Genomic DNA, 23,330 nt, shown 5'->3' with positions numbered 1-23,330 from the left:
GGCTGCAGCAGGAGGTTAGGATTATGCTGTGTGGGGAGCAGTGGTGGAACTAGCGAGCGGTGGGCCCATGTGCGACAAAATGCTTTGGGCCCCCCAATCCCGTCCAAGTCCACCCCCTCACCCATGGAGAGGATCTGGTGAGGGGGACCTGCTCAGGGCCAGGGAAATGGTATACCTAGCAACAGTGCCGTAACTAGACATTTTAGCGCTGTGTGCAGGAAACGGCATCGGAGCCCACCCCCTCTATGTAAAACAGGGGCAGTGTGCGCGGTAGGCGCGCGCAAAATATATAGGGGCGTGGCTTCATGGGGAAGGGGTGTGGCTACAAAATAATACCAATTCATATAACGGTGCACAGTAGTCTCCATTATTCAAATTACGCTGCACAGTAGCACCACTACACCAGGTAGAGCCCCTTTTACACCTTACGGCGGACAGATTCCCCTTTTTACACATTACGGCAGACAGCGTCCCCTTTTTACACATTATGGCAGACAGCGTCCCCTTTTTACACATTACGGCAGACAGCGTCCCCTTTTTACACATTACGGCAGACAGCGTCCACCTTTAACACATAACGGCAGACAGCGTCCCCTTTTTACACATTACGGCAGACAGCGTCCACCTTTTACACATTACGGCAGACAGTGTCCCCCTTTTTACACATTACGGCAGACAGCGTCCCCATTATTACACATTACGGCAGACAGTGTCCCCCTTTTTACACATTACGGCAGACAGCGTTCCCGTTTTTACACATTACGGCAGACAGCGTCCCCTTTTTACACATTACGGCAGACAGCGTCCCCTTTTTACACTTTACGGCAGACAGCGTCCCGTTTTTGTGCACATCACACAACCCAACACCACTTATGCATTTTATCCCCCTATGCCTTTATGCCTATAACTCCCACACCCCAAATATACGCCTATCATCCCAACCATTCACACACCCCATGTATACATAATGCCTATCATCCCTCTCCCCACACCCCTTATATACTGTACCTATTACTCCCCTTATTTACATAATGCATATCACCTATACTTTATGCCTATCAACCCCCCCTCCACATACTGAATACGTAAAGATCACCATGACATGCAGTTTTTACCTGTTTGGATGATTGTGGCTATTCCTCCCAGGATGAGAGGTTCCACGGCAGGCAGCAGCTCTGCTCTCCTCTGTGCATGCTAAGCTTCTGTCTTTCTGGAGCAGGAACCGGAAGAACTACTGTAGCCGGGGTCAAGCACATGCAACGGAGCCAGGGACAGCACGGGCTGGTGAGCTGCTATGGTAGCATTACATGGCAGTGGCTGGCAGCTTAGCAATATGACTTGATGCAGCGGGCTGGGGGCAGCGATCACATCTCCTTGCCCGCGTCTCTGAGAGGGGCAGCGGAGCCCAGTCAGCCTGGCTGCAGCCTCTGCCTGATTGCATGTAAAGGGAGGAGGAGCCTTTCCCTTGCTGCCGTCGCAGCGGCCCCAAAACCTCTAAAGTGTACCAGCCGGGGGGGAATATGTCACCCTGCCCCCTACCCAGCCAGCCACTGCTGATAGTCGGGAGCCAGTGGAGGAGCCAGTTACCCTCTTCAGGGCTGGAGCCTGGAGGCAACAGACTCCGTTGCCTTCGGGACTTCCGCCCCGGATTCCTAATCAGTGTGGCTGGAAGTGCTGTTCCGCTGCTCAGCTCCTCGGAGTCAGCGGCAGCAGCAGGGACGGGCTGGCATGGGGTCATGCGTAGTGACGCCGCAATAAAGCACGGGACCAGCTCAGACCAAGACCAAGTGACGGGTAAGCGAGTAGGGGGGGCTTTGGCCGGACAGCGGCATGTAATGAGTCAGTTTGACTCATTACATGCCGCACTGGCTTTGGGCCCCTTGACAGTGGCAGGCCCCAGTGCAAGGCACTGCTTGCACTGGCGGTAGTTCCGCCACTGGTGGGGAGGATTGGAGTTAGGCGGCAGCAGGAGGTTAGGATTATGCTGTGTGGGGAGGATTGGAGTTAGGCGGCAGCAGGAGGTTAGGATTATGCCGTGTGGGGAGGATTGGAGTTAGGCAGCAGCAGGAGGTTAGGATTATGCTGTATGGGGAGGATTGGAGTTAGGCGGCAGCAGGAGGTTAGGATTATGCTGTGTGGGGAGATTTGGAGTTAGGCGGCAGAAGAAGGTTAGGATCATGCTGCGGGGGGAGGGTCGGAGTTAGGCGGCAGAAGAAGGTTAGGATTATGCTGCGGGGGGAGGGTCGGAGTTAGGAGGCAGCAGGAGGTTAGGATCATGCTGCGGGGGGAGGGTCGGAGTTAGGCGGCAGAAGAAGGTTAGGATTATGCTGCGAGGAGAGGGTCGGAGTTAGGAGGCTGCAGGAGGTTAGGATCATGCTGCGGGGGGAGGGTCGGAGTTAGGCGGCAGAAGAAGGTTAGGATTATGCTGCGGGGGGAGGGTCGGAGTTAGGAGGCAGCAGGAGGTTAGGATTAGGCTGCTAGGGGAGGGTTGGAGTTAGGCTGTGGCAGGAGGTTAGGATTATGCTGCGGGGGGAGGGTCGGAGTTAGGCGGCAGCAGGAGGTTAGGATTAGGCTGTGGGGGGAGAGTCGGAGTTAGGTGGCAGCAGGAGGTTAGGATTAGGCTGTGGGGGTAGGGTTGGGGTTAGGCTGTGGCAGGAGGTTAGGGTTAGGCAGCAGGGGGTAGAGTTGAAGTTAGGCTGTGGCAGGAGGCTAGGGTTAGGCAGCAGGGGGTAGAGTTGAAGTTAGGCTATGGCAGGAGGCTAGGGTTAGGCAGCAGGGGATTGTTGGAGTTAGGAGGCAGCAGGAGGTTAGGGTTAGGCTGCTAGGGGAGGGTTGGAGTTAGGCTGTGGCAGGAGGTTAGGGTTAGGCTGCTAGGGGAGGGTTGGAGTTAGGCTGTGGCAGGAGGTTAGGGTTAGGCTGCTAGAGGAGGGTTGGAGTTAGACTGTGGCAAGTTAGTTTAGTTTGATATAAAAGAAAAGTATGAAAGAACAGAGAAAAATAAGTTAACTTATTTCATCCGACTATTCTCTGGATTTTAAAAAGCTACTATTTATTGAATAACAGACTCAGGGGGTGATTAAGACCTGATCACTGTGCTGCTAATGTTGCTGACCTGCAATCGGATAGTCGCCGCCCAAGGGGGAGTGGAAATTCGCCTGTGCAATCGCATGCAGCCAGCTGCAAATCTGTTCGCACCTCACTCAGTGTGCAGTCTGTGCACAGCCCAGGACTTATTCCTACAGTGCAATCACAACAGGCTGACCGGGGCCGGAGCTGACATCAGACACCCTCTCTGAAAACGCTTGGGCACGCCTGCGTTTTTCTGGACACTCCCGGTAAACGGTCAGTTACCACCCCCAAATGGCATTCTGTCAATCACCTTGCAAACGCCTGAGCGTATGAAATTTTCGCACCATCCTGTCACTGACCGGCAATGCCTGTGTTGTTGGCCGACGCGTGTGCGCATTGCGATGCATACGCATGCGCAGTTATGACCTGATCGCCCGCTGTATGAAAACACACAGCAGCGATCAGGTCTGAATCAGGCCCTCAAACCGCTCTTATATGATGACATTTGGCTGGCCTCAGATAGCTAAGACCTTCTCACCTCAGATCACAAAGATATGGACTCTCCCTTGATAATTAAATTGCAACTGTTGGCTATGAATTACAGAATAACCATATTCAGTGACCATGTCGTGATGGAGATTGTATTACACCAAAGGCCGCTTAAAGCATTTCAATCTGTGACGTACTCAGGTTGCATTTATGCAGCAGCCAAATGTCACTGGAAATTACAGTGACAGTAACTATGATGTATGTTAGTAAAAGGATGATTGCTAATTTTTTTACTATTATCTACTTGAATATTGATCCAGTGGATTCTATGGAGCTGGGGCCTTTACATTGATATTAATTTTCAGACAATTTCAAACAACTCAATTTCTTTATATAGAGATAGTAAGGAGAGTTATTGTCATCAAGGCCCTCATTCCGAGTTGTTCGCTCGCTAGCAGATTTTAGCAGCATTGCACACGTTAGGCCGCCGCCCTCTGGGAGTGTATTTTAGCTTAGCAGAATTGCGAATAGAAAATTCTTAGCAGTTTCTGAGTAGCTCGAGACTTATTCCTACACTGCGATCAGCTCAGGCCCTTTCATTCCTGGTTTGACGTCACAAACACGCCCTGCGTTCGGCCAGCCACTCCCCCGTTTCTCCAGACACTCTCGAGTTTTATCCTGGCACGCCTGCGTTTTTCCGCACACTCCCAGAAAATGGTCAGTTTCCGCCCAGAAACACCCACTTCCTGTCAATCACACTCCGATCACTTCAACAATGGAAGTTCTTCGTTCAGACGTGAGTAAATCTACTAAGTTTTGAGCTAAAATACTTAGCGCATGCGTACTGCGTACCATGCGCATGCGCATTTTCGCCTTAATTGATCCGTTGCGAAAATCAGCAACGAGCGAACAACTCGGACTGACCCCCCAGGTTCCATAGTACTGTTATTGTCTGATATAGGGCCTAATTCAGACCTGATCGCTAGGGTGCGTTCTTTGCATCCCTGCAATCAGGTAGTCGCCACCTACGGGTATGGGCCGATCCACATTAGGTCGACACTCATTAGGTTGACACTGCCAATACGTCGACATGACCGTTAGGTCGACATGTACTAGGTCGACAGGTCAAAAGGTTGATATGAGTTTTTTTACTGTTTTTGGTGTCGTTTTCTCCGTAAAGTGATGGGGAACCCATATTAGTGCACCGTGTCCCCTCGCATGGCTCGCTTCTCTCGCCATGCTTCGGGAAAGGTGCCTCGCACCACTACTGCTTCGCTCGGAACAGATTACCGTTACAGTCGTAGTCCACGTGGATCGTTTAGTATGAAAAAATCCCCCCCAAAAAAGTGGAAAACTCATGTCGGTCATTTGACTTGTCGACCTAGTACATGTCGACATAATGCATGTCGACCTAATGGCATTGCCGACATTCAGTTGTTGCCCTAATTAGTGTCGACCTAAGTTGTGTCGACCTAACGACCATAACCCCTACCTACAGGGGGAGGGGGAAATCGTTGTGTAGGGGTGCGATCGCATGTGCAGGAGAGCTGCACAAACAGAAGTTTGTGCAGTCTCTGTACAGACCAGGGCTTACTATTCCAGTGCGATGTTCGGGGCTGGAGCTGACGTCAGAAACCCTTCCTTCAAATGACTGGTCCCTCCTGCGTTTCTCCGGACACTTCTTAAAAACGGACAGTTTCCGCCCACAAACAGCCTCTTCCTTTCAGTCACCTTGCGATCACCCGTGTGATAGCTTTTCTTGCACCATCCCGTCGCTGCCCAGTGCTCCCCGTTGCTGCGGACCAACGCACCTGCGCATTGTTTTGCATACACATGCGCAGTTCAGACCTGATCGCAGGATGCATGAAAACGCAGCCTAGCGATCAGGTCTGAATTAGGCCCAAAGTACTGATAACATATGACTCCATAGAACTGCTGCCTTTCCCGTAAGCACAACTCTGGCACTTAGTTACATTGTATCGGCTAATAGAGTTCTATTGGATTTATATATTAGTGTTGAGAGCTAGTGATCGCGGTGAGTGAAAATTGGGGTCCTACTCCACTGTTTCAGGGTCCCATAACATATTATGGGGGGAGAGGCAGGGAGAAGTTGGGGTAAAGCTGGGGGTAAGGGAAAACAGTGTTGGGGCAGGGAAGGTGGTAAATGCATACAGCAGTTGGGATAGTGCTGAGGGGCAAGGAAGGAGCTAGAGGCAGGCAGTGCTAGGGGTAGTGAGGGGCTAAGGGTAGATAGCAGCTGGGGTACAAGGATGGGGTAAGGAGAGGGTTAGGGGCAGGCAGTACTAAGGGTAAGGAGGGGGCAAGGGTGGATAGCAGCTGGGGCAGAACTCATTAAAAGATGTTTAAGCAATCTTCACTGTACGTTAGAAGATATCTTGTTCTGACATCTTCAGACACATATGCATGTATGTATTTATATGTTTGGTGGCACTTCATGTACTGTACGCATACAAAGGAATAAAAGGATTTAAAATGGCATATCCAAAAATGTGCTCAGCAAATAGAAAACGTGGGTATTGAGAGTACACCAATGGCTCCAAACGCGATAAGTATATTAACCTTTCTGGTGGTGCCCAATGTCTAAAGGGTTACAATAAATAAGATATGTTCCAGACACATTAGGGGTAAATTTACTAAGATGGGAGTTCTATTTGAGATGGGATGTTGCCCATAGCAACCAATCAGATTCCAGGTATTTCTTCTAGAAGGTGCTAGATAAATGAGAAGTAGAAGTTGATTGGTTGCTATGGGCAACATCCCATCTTAAATAGAACTCCCATCTTAGTAAATTTACCACATTAGTGTGTGTAATATAGGTGTTCATGGGTTGGGTATAATTTACTGGCGGTCGCGATGCCAGCATTCAGTATAACAACGCCTGCATCCCGACAATTGAAATCCTGACCGATCTATTCTTCCCTACCCCTCCCTTCCCACAGCCTTACCCTAACCTCTCCTCCTTGTTGCCTAAACCTAACCCCCCTTTCCCGCAGCCTAAACCTAATCCTCACCCCTTGGTGTCTAAACCTAATCTCCCCCTGGTGGGGCCTAACCCTAACCCCCCTTCCTGCAGCCTAACCCTAACCTCCCGGGGTGGCACCTAAACGTAAACTTCCCTGGGTGGCACAAAACTCCAATTGTTAGAAACTTTTGCGCTATATTATAAATTTATATGATATGGCTGACAAAAATAACAGACTCCTATTGAATTAAAAATATTTAATAATATATGAATAATCACAAATCATAAAACAAGACCGGTCTTAGTAGTTTAAACATCTAAGATGACAAGTATATATACTTTCCAATAAAAGGAGGTGGACTTAAGCATATTCTGTGCACAGAGGTGTAAAAACTAGCTCTATAGCTAAATGACCACTGTTTCAGGGTCCCATAACATATTATGGGGGGAGAGGCAGGGAGAAGTTGGGGTAAAGCTGGGGGTAAGGGAAAACAGTGTTGGGGCAGGGAAGGTGGTAAATGCATACAGCAGTTGGGATAGTGCTGAGGGGCAAGGAAGGAGCTAGAGGCAGGCAGTGCTAGGGGTAGTGAGGGGCTAAGGGTAGATAGCAGCTGGGGTACAAGGATGGGGTAAGGAGAGGGTTAGGGGCAGGCAGTACTAAGGGTAAGGAGGGGGCAAGGGTGGATAGCAGCTGGGGCAGAACTCATTAAAAGATGTTTAAGCAATCTTCACTGTACGTTAGAAGATATCTTGTTCTGACATCTTCAGACACATATGCATGTATGTATTTATATGTTTGGTGGCACTTCATGTACTGTACGCATACAAAGGAATAAAAGGATTTAAAATGGCATATCCAAAAATGTGCTCAGCAAATAGAAAACGTGGGTATTGAGAGTACACCAATGGCTCCAAACGCGATAAGTATATTAACCTTTCTGGTGGTGCCCAATGTCTAAAGGGTTACAATAAATAAGATATGTTCCAGACACATTAGGGGTAAATTTACTAAGATGGGAGTTCTATTTGAGATGGGATGTTGCCCATAGCAACCAATCAGATTCCAGGTATTTCTTCTAGAAGGTGCTAGATAAATGAGAAGTAGAAGTTGATTGGTTGCTATGGGCAACATCCCATCTTAAATAGAACTCCCATCTTAGTAAATTTACCACATTAGTGTGTGTAATATAGGTGTTCATGGGTTGGGTATAATTTACTGGCGGTCGCGATGCCAGCATTCAGTATAACAACGCCTGCATCCCGACAATTGAAATCCTGACCGATCTATTCTTCCCTACCCCTCCCTTCCCACAGCCTTACCCTAACCTCTCCTCCTTGTTGCCTAAACCTAACCCCCCTTTCCCGCAGCCTAAACCTAATCCTCACCCCTTGGTGTCTAAACCTAATCTCCCCCTGGTGGGGCCTAACCCTAACCCCCCTTCCTGCAGCCTAACCCTAACCTCCCGGGGTGGCACCTAAACGTAAACTTCCCTGGGTGGCACAAAACTCCAATTGTTAGAAACTTTTGCGCTATATTATAAATTTATATGATATGGCTGACAAAAATAACAGACTCCTATTGAATTAAAAATATTTAATAATATATGAATAATCACAAATCATAAAACAAGACCGGTCTTAGTAGTTTAAACATCTAAGATGACAAGTATATATACTTTCAAATAAAAGGAGGTGGACTTAAGCATATTCTGTGCACAGAGGTGTAAAAACTAGCTCTATAGCTAAATGACTTAATTTACAAAGTCAAAAAAATAGACCAACACAGGTCAGTAAAATGAATGAGAGCCGTTTTCAACCGGAATCTTACGTGAGGTGTGAGCAAGTAGTATCAGCAGGAGTACATCCCGACGTCCACCACACTGGCTTCTAGCTGCGGGGAAAACGGCACCTGCACTGGCGCCTGCTACAACCTGTCCTGCTCGGTCTGAATGCTCCACAGGTCTCCACCTCTACGTGCCGTGTACTCCTGCTGATACTACTTGCTCACACCTCACGTAAGATTCCGGTTGAAAACGGCTCTCATTAATTTTACTGACCTATGTTGGACTATTACATTCAAAGGAACTTTGATACAAAGTGACTGTCTATTGGAAACATTTATTATACGAGTTCTACCAGCAGCTACACTTGATCTATTTTTTTGACTTTGTAAATTAAGTCATTTAGCTATAGAGCTAGTTTTTACACCTCTGTGCACAGAATATGCTTAAGTCCACCTCCTTTTATTGGAAAGTATATATACTTGTCATCTTAGATGTTTAAACTACTAAGACCGGTCTTGTTTTATGATTTGTGATTATTCATATATTATTAAATATTTTTAATTCAATAGGAGTCTGTTATTTTTGTCAGCCATATCATATAAATTTATAATATAGCGCAAAAGTTTCTAACAATTGGAGTTTTGTGGTTAATTGCACTTGGGTGGCCCAGTGCAATTTGATTGACCTGCTAACCCCAGGTCATTAACTTTTTGCAGCTGATTGTTATTATATCCAAAAGGGTTTTTTATAGCATTTGATATTAGCGCCTGATAAAAAAGTTTTTTTCCCTGGGTGGCACCTAAACGTAAACCTCCCGGGGTGGCACCTAAACGTAACCCTCCCGCTATACTCATGATCAGGATGCTGGCTGTCAAGATTCCAGCGGTGTCCTGACCTTTTTGGGATTCCGAAGTCGGTATGCTGATGGGTGTCGGGATTCCGGCTGCTGGGATGCCAACAGCTGGCATCTTCACCGGATCCCATGTTCCCATGTATATCTGATTAATAAGGAGGTATTATCAACACCGCTGCTCCATTTATATGGTATTATCAAGGGATGCAGTCAATTTGCCGGCTGTTGAGATCCCGGCAGTCAGGATACCAACGCCGGAATCCCGACAGACGGCAATGCCACCAGTGGGAATCCCGACTCAGCAGGGCTATTCTCACTCGTGGGTGTACACGACACTCATAGAGTGGGAATAGATCCTGTGGGAATAGATCCCATGGCGAGCGCAGCAAGCCACCGTGCCCACAGTGTGGCAAGCCCGCAAGGGTACTCTTTGCACTCGCCCCACTGCCGGCATTCTGGTTGGCGGGATGCCGCTGTCGGAATATTGACAGCTAGCATCCCGTCCTCCGGTAAATCATACTGATCCCCAGGCGAAATTACATACCCTGGGATACTGCCAGCTGCTGAGCACAATACATTGTGACAGCAACAATTGGATTAGGTTTAGGTGTCAGTACATAAGAAGAGCATAAAGCAGACTGCACCATCATCACAATATAGTATATAAAGGAGACAGGCAGGACATTGCAGCTTTCAGCAGCAGCAGAGCACATTACTCAGTACACAGAGGCTGACTACACCAGAACACCAGGATGAAACCAACATGGTGCCATGGGCTGGACACCACAGCCCCCACTGCCTCCCTTCATTTACACAGCACACAGCCCTGGTCCCGCCTCTCAACTGTTACCCGTACCCCGCCATCATCCCACTCCCTCACCTGTCTCTCGGCGGCAGACAATCCCGGCGTACACAGTGGGCACGCAACACTGTGCAGTGTGAGCACACACAAAGTAGCATACTCTGCCCCCCCCCCCCAAATATACTCCCTGTCCCTGTCCGCCAGCGGTTCCTCTAGCGCCGCCGGCAGACATGGACTTATAGGTCTATTTACTAATCCTTGGATGGAGATAAAGTGGACGGAGATAAAGTACCAGCCAATCAGCTCCTAATTGCCATGTTAGGAGTCTTTTGCACACTGTACATGTACGTCAGCAGCGCTGTTCCAACGTTCGGGGGGCTGTAGAATTTCCACTGGATGCGCGCCACTGGGATTGGCTATTGGCTTTGATTGATGTCTCCCTTGCAGGGCTAGCTCCTCCTCCACTTTTATAGTCCTCTCTGCAGCTGGGCAAGGGAGACATCAGTCATTTAACCTGTAGCCAATCCCAGTCCCCGGGGACTCACCCATTCTGAAAAAGTGAGTCCCGGCTACTAAATATCAGGTAAAATAGGCGCTATAGCGCGTTTTTGCGAACACTGAGAGCCATTGTATAACCATAGATATCTATGTAATAAAATTTAAAGGGAGGACAGAAGTAATGGCTATAATCATTTTTTTAGGTGTCAATAAAATGGTTCATAATATCGAGCTTCTTACCCCCTGAAATGTGAGCACAACAAGAAGAGTTAGTGTTTGCTGTGGTGTACATGCATGATAAAACTTGCTGAGCAGACTTATCACACGACCAGTGGTGAATTTCCCATTAGGTACGTGAGGCTTAGGGGCGGTACTTGTTGGGGGACGGCACTTGGATGCTTGTTTTAGTACTGTCAGACCGAAATTCACCAGTAACTGCAAAATATTTTTCAGTCTACTGTACCATATGGCATCTTGAGTGGTGTGTACATGGGTAAATATGCATACATAATTCAAAATAAATCAAAATGTCATAGTTCATGGCTTTTTTATTATTATAATAAATTGGCAATCATCAAATGAGGGCTTATAACTAGGCATACCATACTATCCATTTAAACAGTGACACTGTTGAATTACACAGGTTCAGTGGCTGACTGACTTCAAGTCTGCATTTCATCTAGTTTTAATCACCCACGGAACCAGTATAATCCATGAGCATCCCGGTTTAAAGGCATACCTCCCAACATGACCCTCTCCAGGAGGGACAGAATGCTCTTTTTCTGGACTTCCCTCTTAAGATAAAATTGCCATCACCTGTGCTGAAACACCTTTCTTATCCACTAGCCTGTTCAACACAGGTGCCCGCAATCATGATTTAAGGGAAAATCCAGGAGCAGAGCATTTTGTCCCTCCTGGAGAGGGTCATGTTGGGAGGTGTCAAAGTCGGAAAAATATCATGCTACACGTTGCCATATATTCACCTCATGCGCTTGCCCGCTGCACGTGCACATTCTCTCCCGTGCGTGCGGATACTCGCAGCTGCGTGATGGCGCCTCCTCGGCCATGCGCTCGAGCGCGTGGTATGTGCATTTACGGTAGAGTTTGTGTGCGTCTAGCGGGCGACTCAATCGTTAAATAATAAAACCAAATAGTATGTTTTATAGATAATGTTCCCCTTAATAATGACTGTAAGTTTGTTTAATGTAACTGGTCGCTGGACAGAGAAATTCCTCTTTGCATGATACGAAGGGTCAGACAGGGTTTGAGCAGTGGTGTCTGGTACCTAACTAAAGAACATTTTATTAGGAACAATCCGGTGCTGGTTAGGTAAAGATTAATCGCTCCTGCGTATAGTTATGTCTATTAGTAGTTTCTGGACATTTACTATATTTGCGGTTCATTATCCATGCGGCGGGAATTCTGAGATTCCCTCCCACCTGAGCAGTTTGATATAGTCACAGCCCACCTGTTCAAACTAACCTATGACCTTTTGTTATAATGCGGAGAGACATTTCTGTGTCCAATGAACAATAAGATTGTAGGGCCCTTTGTAGTACACTGTATGTTGTGTATATAAGGGTCACTGTCCCCAGACCGGCCAGTACTCTCTCTCTTCAACATTTATCTCTGATAATTGGAGGACTGGATCCGGTTGCGCTAGCGAGTGTTCCCCGTATGGTATGTTTCTCTGTGGCCACTTTGTTACCCGTTTTAATGTTAGCCATTCATTCTTAGTCTATGTATTTGTGTTTGCGATCGTTCACTATTGTGTATATTTCTGTTTAGTTATTCTGTTAAATATTAATGTTAGCCTGTAGTGTATGAACTGTTAACTGTTTTTTTCCCTTTTTACTTAGCTAAATATTGTTAGTAAAGGTGTTGGAACCTTAGCAAGGTATCGTGTGTTTATTACATTGCAGAGGGTAATCGGAGCGTCTCAATCGCTCAAGCAGCTTTTATATTAGCAAGGTTAAGCAGCGTTATATCGCTACAGTATTTCAGTAGTAAGGTTTACAGTACAAACTCAACCTTTCAGTGTGTTGCATACAAGGTTTACTGAGTGTTATCCCGTGAGCGTCTGCGCCGCTCGTGTTCCCCTCGTGGTCACGAGCGTCCGCTACGATGTTTGCGTAGCATTACGGTAGTCGGCCGCCTATAGCGTGCTCGACACCAAGCGTTAAGCTGTGAGCGAGCGTGCCGCATGTGCGTCTCGACCACAGCTAAGCGTCCGCTACGCTAAGTGCGTACACTTACGGTACCCCATACGCCAATTGCGTACTGAGTCTCTTACCTATATATATTGAATTTTATAAGGTAATAAATCGTCATTGTCAGAGGTAAGTAAAGGGATGATATGGTAAGCCTACTTATAACCAATCAATGAAAATAATACAATTAGACAGAGGGGGGCAGCAGTTACTTTTGTGTGTAGGGGTGCCATGACCCCTAAATCCACCCCGTCACATGACAACAGGTTAAAGCAGACATATTGTTTAGTTCATGTGCAAATATGTCACTATGCAAATTATTAGTCTTTGTGACTCAGGTTAATGATCCATTTACAATAAGCCTGAAAGCTGTTACATTGTAGAGTTTAATCTATCTGCAGGTTTTAATTCAAATGTTCTGATGTCCAGTCTTATTGTCCCCTTGCCAGAAACTGAGCAGGTTACACTGTAAACAAAGCCATGTTTGCTTAGTGAATAAAATATTAGCACTTGCATTCTGCAGATGGAACCCAAGAATGTGGTGCTCACTAATCAAGGCAGGTTTGCCAAACCACCTAAGGAGGAGGGAATTGTACACAGATCCCAGAAGACATATGAGGACTAGGAGACTTACATAAACCACAGAACCGGCAGGGGATAACATAAAGATTTACTATGGCATCTCTTCTGCAAGATCCGCTGTATGACATCCAGTGCCAGGCTCCCTCTCCCAGCAAAGACCTTCACCATCTTACCATGACACGCAAAGAAGTAAGGCTCATTTTTTATTTCTCAAGTCAGTTGTTGCCAAGATGCTTAAGGGTAAGATTAAATCCAACAATTAAGTGCGTTATTGAATTTTACCTTTTCCTAAGTGCAGTAAAATAGCTTTAGGGTAGTTGTGGTGACTCCAAGCTATTCATTTGGTTTTCATGAACTTTGTTAACATTTCAGCATAATTACTTTTGATCCACTCTATGTAACTGAAATAACCAAAGATGTAATTACATTTGAAGGCAGACTAACCACAGTTTTGACACCTTTCCTACATACAGTTATAAAGGAAGACTGCACCACCATTTTTTTATTTTTAGCATCCATAAGGGATATTGGGGAGTCTTAGTACGATGGGGTATAGACGGGGTCCAAAGGAGCCGGTGCACATTAAATTTCTTCACTGGGTGTGCTGGCTCCTCCCCTCTATGCCCCCTCCTGCAGGCAGTTTAGAAAAAAGTGCCCTCAGGAGAGAATGCACATTTCTGCAGCTCCAGAGAGTTTTCTTCGGTTTCTTTTAAACTTTGTGAGGTATCAGAGCCGTTACCCTGCTGCAGGACCACCATTGAGAGGTTGTTTGTTCAGCGGGGCACTGCGCCTTAGCTGTCGCAATAGCAGCACGCCGCACACCCCCTAACATATGTCTGAAGGTGACGTCTTTGGTAAGTACAAACCGGGGGCCCCGGTAGGGGGGGTCCCCCGGTTCACAGTGCGGCTGAACGCAGGTGCGGCATGCGGGACCCTCCTGGGGGATATCCGCTCGAGTCCCCCGTGTAAACTGTCTTGGAATAGCTTAAACTAGCACTTACAGGTATGTGATGTTTTTAAGCAGAATAGGAGACTTTGTCAGTATAACAGTCACTGTAGCTCCGGCACTATTGCGAGGGGTGGAGCTACCTCAGAGCGGGACCAGAGGCATTTTGATGCCTTCCTCTGCTTAATGAAGCAGAAGCAAGCACACACAGCTCTTCCTGACTCACAAGACATGGTGGAAAACTGGTATTGGGTGTTTCAAAGGGTGAGAGCCGCTATTGTACACAATCTGTGTCCTATACAGGACAGAAATCATTAGTGTTTCACTGTGTTATCGTTAGCTGACAGCCTCACTCGGGCTGTACAGCAGGGGTGTGCTAGTGTCTCTCTCTGTGTGTCTCCTCTCACATACAGTAAGGGCAGGCTTGATCAGTATTACTGTCTGTGTGCATACCTCCCAACTGTCCCGATTTTCGCGGGACAGTCCCGTTTTTTGGGGACTGTCCCGCTGTCCCACCCGCGGGTCACAGTGTCCCGCGGTGGGGGGGGACAGTTGGGAGGCTCTGTCTCTCGCTGCCCTGCTTAGCAGAGCAGCGGTGAATAGACGCTGTGCGCATGCGCACAGCGTCTATTCAGTGCAGACAGGGGGAGAGGAGGCATGCCAGCGGCTCACGGAGCGCTGAGCATGCCCCCTCAGTGACGAAATCGGGGGGCGTGGCTCGCGATCGCGGGTCCTCCCGCGAAGCCACGCCCCTTTCCCATAGGCCACGCGTGTGTCCCTCTTTAAAGCAGCACAAAGTTGGGAGGTATGTGTGTGTATGTAATTGTGATTACTGTAAACATGGGTAAACACAAGCTATGCAGTGTCTGCCATACTAGATTCTCTCCCTTCTAATCTGATTCTGTGAACAACAATGCAGCCACTCTTCACAGCTCAGTGATTGGGCTGGGGGAGAGGGTCCAGAGCCCTCCTGGTTAGGGGCTCTTAAGACTATGATGTCTAATATGTCATCACAACTCACTGCTAACAGGCTATTGCAGATTTAGCTGCTAGGGCAGATGTTACACAGCCCCACTCTCTAGCTCAGGACCACAAAAGCGTGGTTTACATGCTCTACTCTCTGATTCAGATGAGGAAATACAGGAGGATGGGGATGACTTGGATCCCGTTAGTGGGGATTCCACTTCTGCTCAGGGTATTGAACCTCTCATTCTGGCTATACGGGACGTGTTAAAGCTCTTTCTAGAGGACGCTGCGTCACAGCAGTCGTTTTTCTTTACACAAAACATGTAAACTAATGTCACTTTCTGCAGAGTTAGATGACCTATTTAAATTAGCCTGGAAAAATCCAGACAAAAAATACCAAGTGTCAAAAAGATTTTTGCACACTTTCTAGGACTTTTTGCACACTTTCACAATACTTTTTTGCACACTTTCACAATACTAGGACTTCTGCCATGGCAGTGTCGGCACACAGGGCTTTGTGGTTGCATCAGTGGATAGCGGACGCAGAATCCAAGCGCAGTTTGGAATCCCTCCCCTTTTCTGGGGAATGGCTCTTTGGGGTTGAGTTGGAGCTTTCCAAAGTCACTGCTGGGAATCCATGTTTCTCCCCTCTGGCGTACCTACCCGGGGGCCATCTGTTCAGTCCTTTCGGTCTAACAGATTTTGATCAGAGGTAAGTCAAAAAGAACTCCAACCACCGGTTCTCAGGAACAGAGCACCAGTTCTGCTTCCACTAACTCCTCAGAATGACGGTGCCCACCCACCCCTAGGAGATATCGAGGCGGGAGCTCGTCTGTGTCACTTCCGCCGCATCTGGGAAAGCTCCTGCCAGGAAACCTGGGTAAGGGACCTCATTTCTCGCGGCTACAAGCTGGAGTTCGACGGTGCTCCTCCCCAACGATTTTTCAAGTCAAGCTTGCCAGCTTTGGAGGATGCGCAAGTTATGTTGCAACAGGCCATCCGAAAGTTGGTTCAGTCCCACATCATTGTTCCAGTACCAATACCACAACGATGCAGGGGTTTTTACTCCAAACTGTTTGTGGTACCGAAGCTGGGCGGCTCGGTAAGGCCCATTTCTGCTGCGGGGTACACTGGGCTCCACAAGGAAAGACATAGGGGTGTAGAGTAGGATCTTGATCCGAGGCACCAACAGACTCAAAAGCTTTGACTGTTCCCAGAATGCATAGCGCCGCCTCCTCTATAACCCTGCCTCCCTGCACAAGAGCTCAGTTTTGTAGTTGGTGCCGCAGATAGCAGGCACATAACAGAGGGGCTGCTCTGGGCAGCCCTACGAACAGCTTTTTGAGAAGAAAAATGAAGACTTCAAGGGCTGCAGCAGTGTGTACATGTCTAGTGAGATTCACTGCTGTAGCTCCATCTCTCCCCAGCGGCGCTGTACACTCCCGAGCCCTGGTTGCCGGGTAACTACAGCAGGAGGCTCCGGTTTTCTTCTAAAGTCAGGCACACACGATGGGGGCTTTCCGGGATCGCGTGGCCGCGCTTCGGGAGGTGGTGAGTGGGTCCCGCTCGCGGGACCCGTACTTTATCGCGATCCGTCGCGGTCAGTGGGAGGCGGGCCGCGCGCACTAGCGGTGGACACTGTGGCAGTACAGGCGATCCCACTAGATCACCAGGGCATGGGTGCAGGTCAGGTTTTCCCTTAAAACCGTTTTACTAGTAGCCCACAGTACCCGGTGGTTTTGCCAGCAGGGGGATTAGGCTTAGACCTGGAGCCCCTCCCCCAGCCCCAGGGCGCCATTTCCAGCAAATGTTCCCGCCCTGGAGCTGCATATCTGTCTCTCCCTCACTCCCTGTCAGTGTTTGGGCGCCATTTCTCTCAGCTACACTGTTCCTGGGACTGCTTGGGCAAATCCTCCTGTGTAAAGCCGCCTGGTTGTCAGCGCTGTGACTTTACATGACACTTAAGTATTCTACATGTCATTTAGACAGTGATAGTTAAGAAAGAGTGCATTTAGTCAGGGTTCTCTGGTACAAATACCCTGTGATATACATCCAGTTCTTACTGCGCAGTGTTATATCTATTGACTACATAGCTATATAAGATGGTCCAGTGCAGTATAATTGTTAGTACAGGTTGAGTATCCCTTATCCAAAATGCTTGGGACCAGAGGTATTTTGGATATGGGATTTTTCCGTATTTTGGAATAATTGCATACCATAATGAGATATCATGGTGATGGGACCTAAATCTAAGCACAGAATGTATTTATGTTACATATACACCTTATACACACAGCCTGAAGGTAATTTTAGCCAATATTTTTTATAACTTTGTGCATTAAACAAAGTGTGTCTACATTCACACAATTCATTTATGTTTCATATACACCTTATACACACAGCGTGAAGGTAATTTAATACAATATTTTTAATAACTTTGTGTATTAAACAAAGATTGTGTACATTGAGCCATCAAAAAACAAAGGTTTCACTATCTCACTCTCACTCAAAAAAGTCTGTATTTCGGAATATTCCGTATTTCGGAATATTTGGATATGGGATACTCAACCTCTGCATAGTTTACATGTGACTATATGTGTGTGCATTAGCTTGCTGAGTGGTTTCCATTCCGTTTCTCTCACTCAACTTGCTATCCCTATATTCTATAACCTGAGGGGGCTTGTTGCATCAGGTTTTATAATTATATAGGATTTTCACAAGATATACTCTAATACGTATTTTTCTCTGTGATTTTAGTCACCATATCTCTCCTGTATCTCTGCTTGTGCTGACTACACTGCGCAGGGGTTTGGGTAAGAGGTATTGTGCTGCTGCCAATTGTACTGTGTTACCTGATACTGCAAGTTATATCATGTCTGCTTCTGAAGGTAACGGTTCTGGGGCTGAACACACTGCCGGTGTTGCTGAAGCCACAGACCCCTATGAGGAAACTATAGCAGCTGTGGGCTCTGGTTCTGGGGGCTCCTTGCCCCCCAGTGGGACTGTGGCAACGGGGGTACATAATGACCCACCGTGGGCTACTTTCTCCACGCTTCTACATACGCTAGTTACTAAACTAACACCCCTATGGGACCTCCTATGCCGGTGCAGCCATATGTGGTCCCCGCAGCTAACCCGCCTTGGGCGGACCATTTATCTGCTCAATTAAAGAAGTTGAACCAGTCCCTGACTATTAAAAAGTCTGACCCTCGCATGCCTAAGAACAAGGGGTCCTCTACGCGAGCTCTTATCTCCTCACAATCCACTGCTGTCACTGACACCTCGTCTGATGAAGATTGCGCTTACACTGACCCCACAGATTCTGACACAGATAATGCTGATGGGGAGGGTAGTTCACATGTGGATGTTCCTGATCTTTTGGAGGCTATTAAGTTAATTTTACAGATTACAGATGATCCCGAGCCATCCGCCCCTCCTAAGAAACCAGATAGGTTCAAGCGTCAGAAGGTGGTTAAACAAGTTTTACCTCACTCTGACCACCTAGTGGATATAAGTCAGGAACCCTGGGGAAACCCGGGAAAGAAGTTTGTGCCTCAAAAGAAGATGCTGGCTCGCTATCCCCTCGCGCCAGAGCTGTCTAAGAATTGGGAAACGCCTCCTCCAGTAGACTCACATGTGGCTAGGATGGTGGTTTCCTCAGCTCTACCTGTCACTACCGTCACGTCTCTAAAAGAGCCTACGGATAAACATGTGGAGGGTTGTCTGAAAGCGATTTACACCCTCACGGGTGCTGCACAAAGGCCCACTATTGCAGCTACATGGGCTGCAGAGGCTATTGAAGCATGGGCCTTGGAGTTAGAAGCTGAAATCTCTTCTGACCATGCTAGACAATGCTTGTCATATATTGTCACAGCTTCTCACTATTTTAAAGAGGTGGCTTCTGATGCCGGTATCCTAGCAGTCAAGGCCTCTACTACATCAGTCCTGGCTCGCCAGATATTGTGGCTGAGATCTTGGTCTGTGGATCTGGACTATAGAAAAACCCTGGAGGTTCTCCCTTTCAAGGGAGATATTTTGTTTGGGTAGGATTTAAATAAGATAGTGGCTGACTTGGCTACTGCCAAAACTGCCTGTCTGAAAAGTACTGCTCCTTCTGTGTCGAAGGCTAAAGGTACTTCTTTTCGCCCCTTTCATCCTTCAGGTAAAGCAAAAGGTCAGGCGTACAACAAGCAGGCCCGCACTTCCAAACCTGGTAAGCCGAAGCCCAAAAGAGCCAGGGCTGCCCGTCAGCCAGCTTCCAAGACTGATAAGCCTGCCGCATGACGGGGCGGGCCTCCCCCTGGGGGATCCCAGAGTGGGGGGCTGGCTTCTAGGGTATACCCAGGAATGGTTGAAGACCACTTCAGATGCCTGGGTACGGGAAGTCGTCACTCGAGGTTACGCCATAGCCTTCAAAAACCGACCCCCTCATCGATTTTGCCGGACAGACGTCCCGTTGGACCAGACAAAGGCAAACACTCTACATTCGGTGGTACAGACAATCCTGGATACAGGAGTCGTAGTACAGGTGCCTTTTGCTCAGAGGGGCCGGGGGTACTATTCTCCGCTGTTTCTCGTCCCGAAACCGAATGGGTCCTCCTGGCCCATTCTCAACCTCAAGGCATTGAACAGGTTTGTGAAAGTTTCCAAGTTCCGTATGGAAACCCTTCGCTCTATAGTTCTGGCCTTGGAACCTGGGGACTACATGGTCTCCCTGGACATACAGGATGCTTACCTGCATATTCCTATAGCAGTGTCACATCAGCAATACCTGAGGTTTGCGATTGGCAACCTCCATTACCAGTTTCGGGCGTTACCTTTTGGTTTAACTACGGCTCCGCGAGTCTTCACCAAAGTTATGGCGGTGATGACGGAGGTACTCCGCTGTCAAGAGGTCAGGATACTGCCGTATCTGGACGACTTGTTAATCCTGGCAAATTCCCCAGAAATTCTCCTACGTCATCTGGATATGACTGTCCGGTTTCTACAAGCACACGGGTGGCTCATCAACTGGAAGAAATCCTCCCTGGTCCCTGCTCAGAGCATGGTGCACCTGGGAGCGCTTTTGGACACTCACAACCAGCGGTTGTTCTTGTCTCAGGAGAAAGTCCTGAAGCTTCAGGACAGGATTCGTTGCTTCCTTTCTCGTCCGCAAGTGTCGATACATTCGGCGATGCAGGTGCTGGGCCTCATGGTATCAGCATTCGACATGGTGGAGAATGCTCAATTTCATTCTCGCCCCCTCCAGAGGCTGATTCTAGCCAAGTGGGACGGCCTGCCTCTCCGGATCAGGTCTCACATGATCTCATTGACTCCGGAGGTCCGTCTGTCGCTGCTCTGGTGGCTCCAGGACCAACGATTGTGCAGGGGCCATCCCTTCTGGATATCCGACTGGGTCCTGTTGACGACAGATGCCAGTCTCAGAGGTTGGGGAGCAGTGATGGAGCAACACTCCCTTCAGGGCCGGTGGACCAAGGAGGAATCTCTCCTCTCGATCAACATTCTGGAATTGCGGATGGTCTTCAATGCGTTGAACTTGGCCCAGCATTTAATTCAGAACCGTCCTGTTCAAGTACAGTCGGACAACGCCACCACAGTGGCTTACATAAATCATCAAGGCGGCACTTGAAGCCGTTTGGCAATGAAGGAAGCCTCACGGATTCTACATTGGGCGGAACGCCATCTACCAGCCATATCTGCAATATTCATTCCGGGAGTCCTGAATTGAGAAGCGGACTTTCTCAGTCGTCAGGACAGACAAGCCGGAGAGTGGGGCCTCAATCCAGAAATATTTCAACTCCTAGTGGAAAAGTGGGGCCTTCCAGACGTAGATCTGATGGCGTCTCGACACAATCACAAGGTTCCGGTCTTCGGAGCAAGGATGAGGGACCCTCAAGCAGCATTCGTGGATGCGCTGGCGGTGCCGTGGAGGTTTCGACTGCCGTACGTGTTCCCTCCGGTGTCACTCCTGCCCAGGGTAATTCGGAAGTTCAAGCAAGAAAGAGGAATTCTGCTTCTCATAGCTCCGGCGTGGCCCAGACGGCACTGGTTCTCAGACCTGCAGAGCCTATCGTCAGAGCATCCAATTCTACTTCCACAACGCCCAGACCTCCTTGTTCAGGGCCCCTGTGTCTACCAGGACCTAACCCGGCTGTCTTTGACGGCGTGGCTCTTGAAGCTTCCGTCTTAAGGGCTAAAGGGTTTTCTGAGGAGGTCATTCAAACTATGTTGCGGGCCCGGAAACCGGCTTCTGCTCGGATTCACTATAGGGTCTGGCATTCTTACTTTGTTTGGTACGCATCTAACGATTATGACGCTTCCAAGTTTGGTACAGCCAAGTTGTTGGCCTTTCTTATGCAGGGCCTGGACTTAGGCCTGCGTCTGGCCTCCCTCAAGGTTCAAATATCTGCCTTGTCGGTGTGGTTTCAGAGAAAGATTGCGACCTTACCTGATGTGCATACTTTTACTCAGGTTATGTCCGCCTGTGGCTCCTTGGGACTTGTCGGTGGTTTTGGAGGCGTTACAAGAGTCTCCGTTTGAACCTCTTGGTTCAGCTGATCTTAAGTGGCTTTCCCTTAAGGTGGTGTTTCTGCTGGCTATTGCTTCAGCTAGAAGAGTGTCGGATTTGGGTGCCTTGTCTTGTAGTTCCCCATATCTGAAATTTCACCGTGGCCGGGTGGTTCTTAGGACTCGTCCCGGATATTTACCTAAGGTGGTTTCTTCGTTCCACCTTTACCAGGAGATCGTGGTTCCGGCACTTGTTTCTCCTGATCTGTCTCCCAAAGAGCGGTCTTTGGATGTGGTACGGGCTCTCCGTATCTATGTGAAGAGAACTGCTTCTATTAGGAAATCTGATTCTCTCTTTGTGCTGTTTGGATTTCACAAACGGGGCTGGCCTGCTCACAAGCAAACTTTGGTCAGATGTATTAGAATGGTGATTGCACATGCTTATGTGAGGGCTGGTCTATCAGCTCCTGCTCACATTACGGCCCATTCTACTCGGTCTGTTGGACCTTCTTGGGCGGCCCGCCGTGGTGCGACCCTTGAACATTTGTGCAAGGCGGCTGCGTGGTCTTCAGTGAAAACGTTCATAAGGTTCTATGCCTTCGATACTGCCGCTTCCCCGGACGCTTCCTTTGGACGCCGGTTTCTTGTGCCCACTACAGTGCGTCCCCTCCCATAAGGAACTGGTTTAGGACATCCCCTATGTCTTTCCTTGTGGAGCCCAGTGTACCCCGCAGCAGAAAACGAGTTTTATGGTAAGAACTTACCTTTGTTAAAACTCTTTCTGCGAGGTACACTGGGCTACACAAGGCGCCCACCCTGACGCACTTACTGTAGCTTCTTTGGGTTGGCATGGCATTAGCCGCTGACACTTCTCCTGTCATGAGAGTGTGGTGTATGTGGCTACTAAACGTTGTCATCTCTTTTCCTGCTACTGCATTGGGCTGGTTAACTAAAAACTGAGCTCCTGTGCAGGGAGGCGGGGTCATAGAGGAGGTGGCGCTATGCATTCTGGGAACAGTCAAAGCTTTTGAGCCTGTTGGTGCCTCGGATCAAGATCCTACTCTACACCCTTATGTCTTTCCTTGTGGAGCCCAGTGTACCTCGCAGAAAGAGTTTTAACAAAGGTAAGTTCTTACCATACAACTTGTTTTTGAATCTAAAGTCCTTGAACCCTTACCTAAAGTTTTTCAAGTTCAAAATGGAATCCCTAAGGGCAGTGATTGTGGGCTTGGAAGAACAGGAATTCCTGGTTTCCTTGGATATCAAGGATGCCTTCCTTTATATTCCAATTTGGCCACCTCATCAGGCTTATCTGAGGTTTGCCCCACTGGACGATCACTACCAGTTCCAGGCACTACCCTTTGGCCTGTCCACGGCACCGTGGGTATTCACAAAGGTGACGGCGGAGATGATGTTTCAACTCCAGTTCCAGAGTGTCAATGTTGCCCCTTACCTGGACGATCTTCTGATAAAAGCAAGATCCAGGGAGCTTTTATTGCTCCATATTGACCACACTATCCAACTTCTGTCACGCCATGGGTGGATTCTCAATCTACAAAAGTCCCAACTGGAGCCAACTCAGCGGCTCCTGTTCCTGGGGATGTTACTGGATACAGTGGCACAGAAGGTGTTCCTCCTGGA

General features: G+C 48.3%; 1 protein-coding gene across 1 annotated transcript in view; it reads left to right on the top strand.

The window, feature by feature from the left end:
* Window positions 1-13,216: 13,216 nt before the first annotated feature.
* The window catches only part of LOC135050831 (F-box only protein 36-like), a 93,687-nt gene continuing 83,573 nt past the window's right edge, over window positions 13,217-23,330 (top strand). The window contains exon 1 of the mRNA XM_063957132.1: window positions 13,217-13,459. Coding sequence (XP_063813202.1) covers window positions 13,364-13,459 — 96 coding nt within the window. The 5' untranslated portion in view covers window positions 13,217-13,363. The remainder of the gene's footprint in view (window positions 13,460-23,330) is intronic.

The sequence above is a fragment of the Pseudophryne corroboree genome, chromosome 2, assembly GCF_028390025.1.
Source record: "Pseudophryne corroboree isolate aPseCor3 chromosome 2, aPseCor3.hap2, whole genome shotgun sequence".
NCBI classification, from domain to species: Eukaryota; Metazoa; Chordata; class Amphibia; order Anura; family Myobatrachidae; genus Pseudophryne; species Pseudophryne corroboree.
Note: the sequence above shows the minus strand (reverse complement) of the source record. Positions and strands in the feature narration are given on the sequence as shown.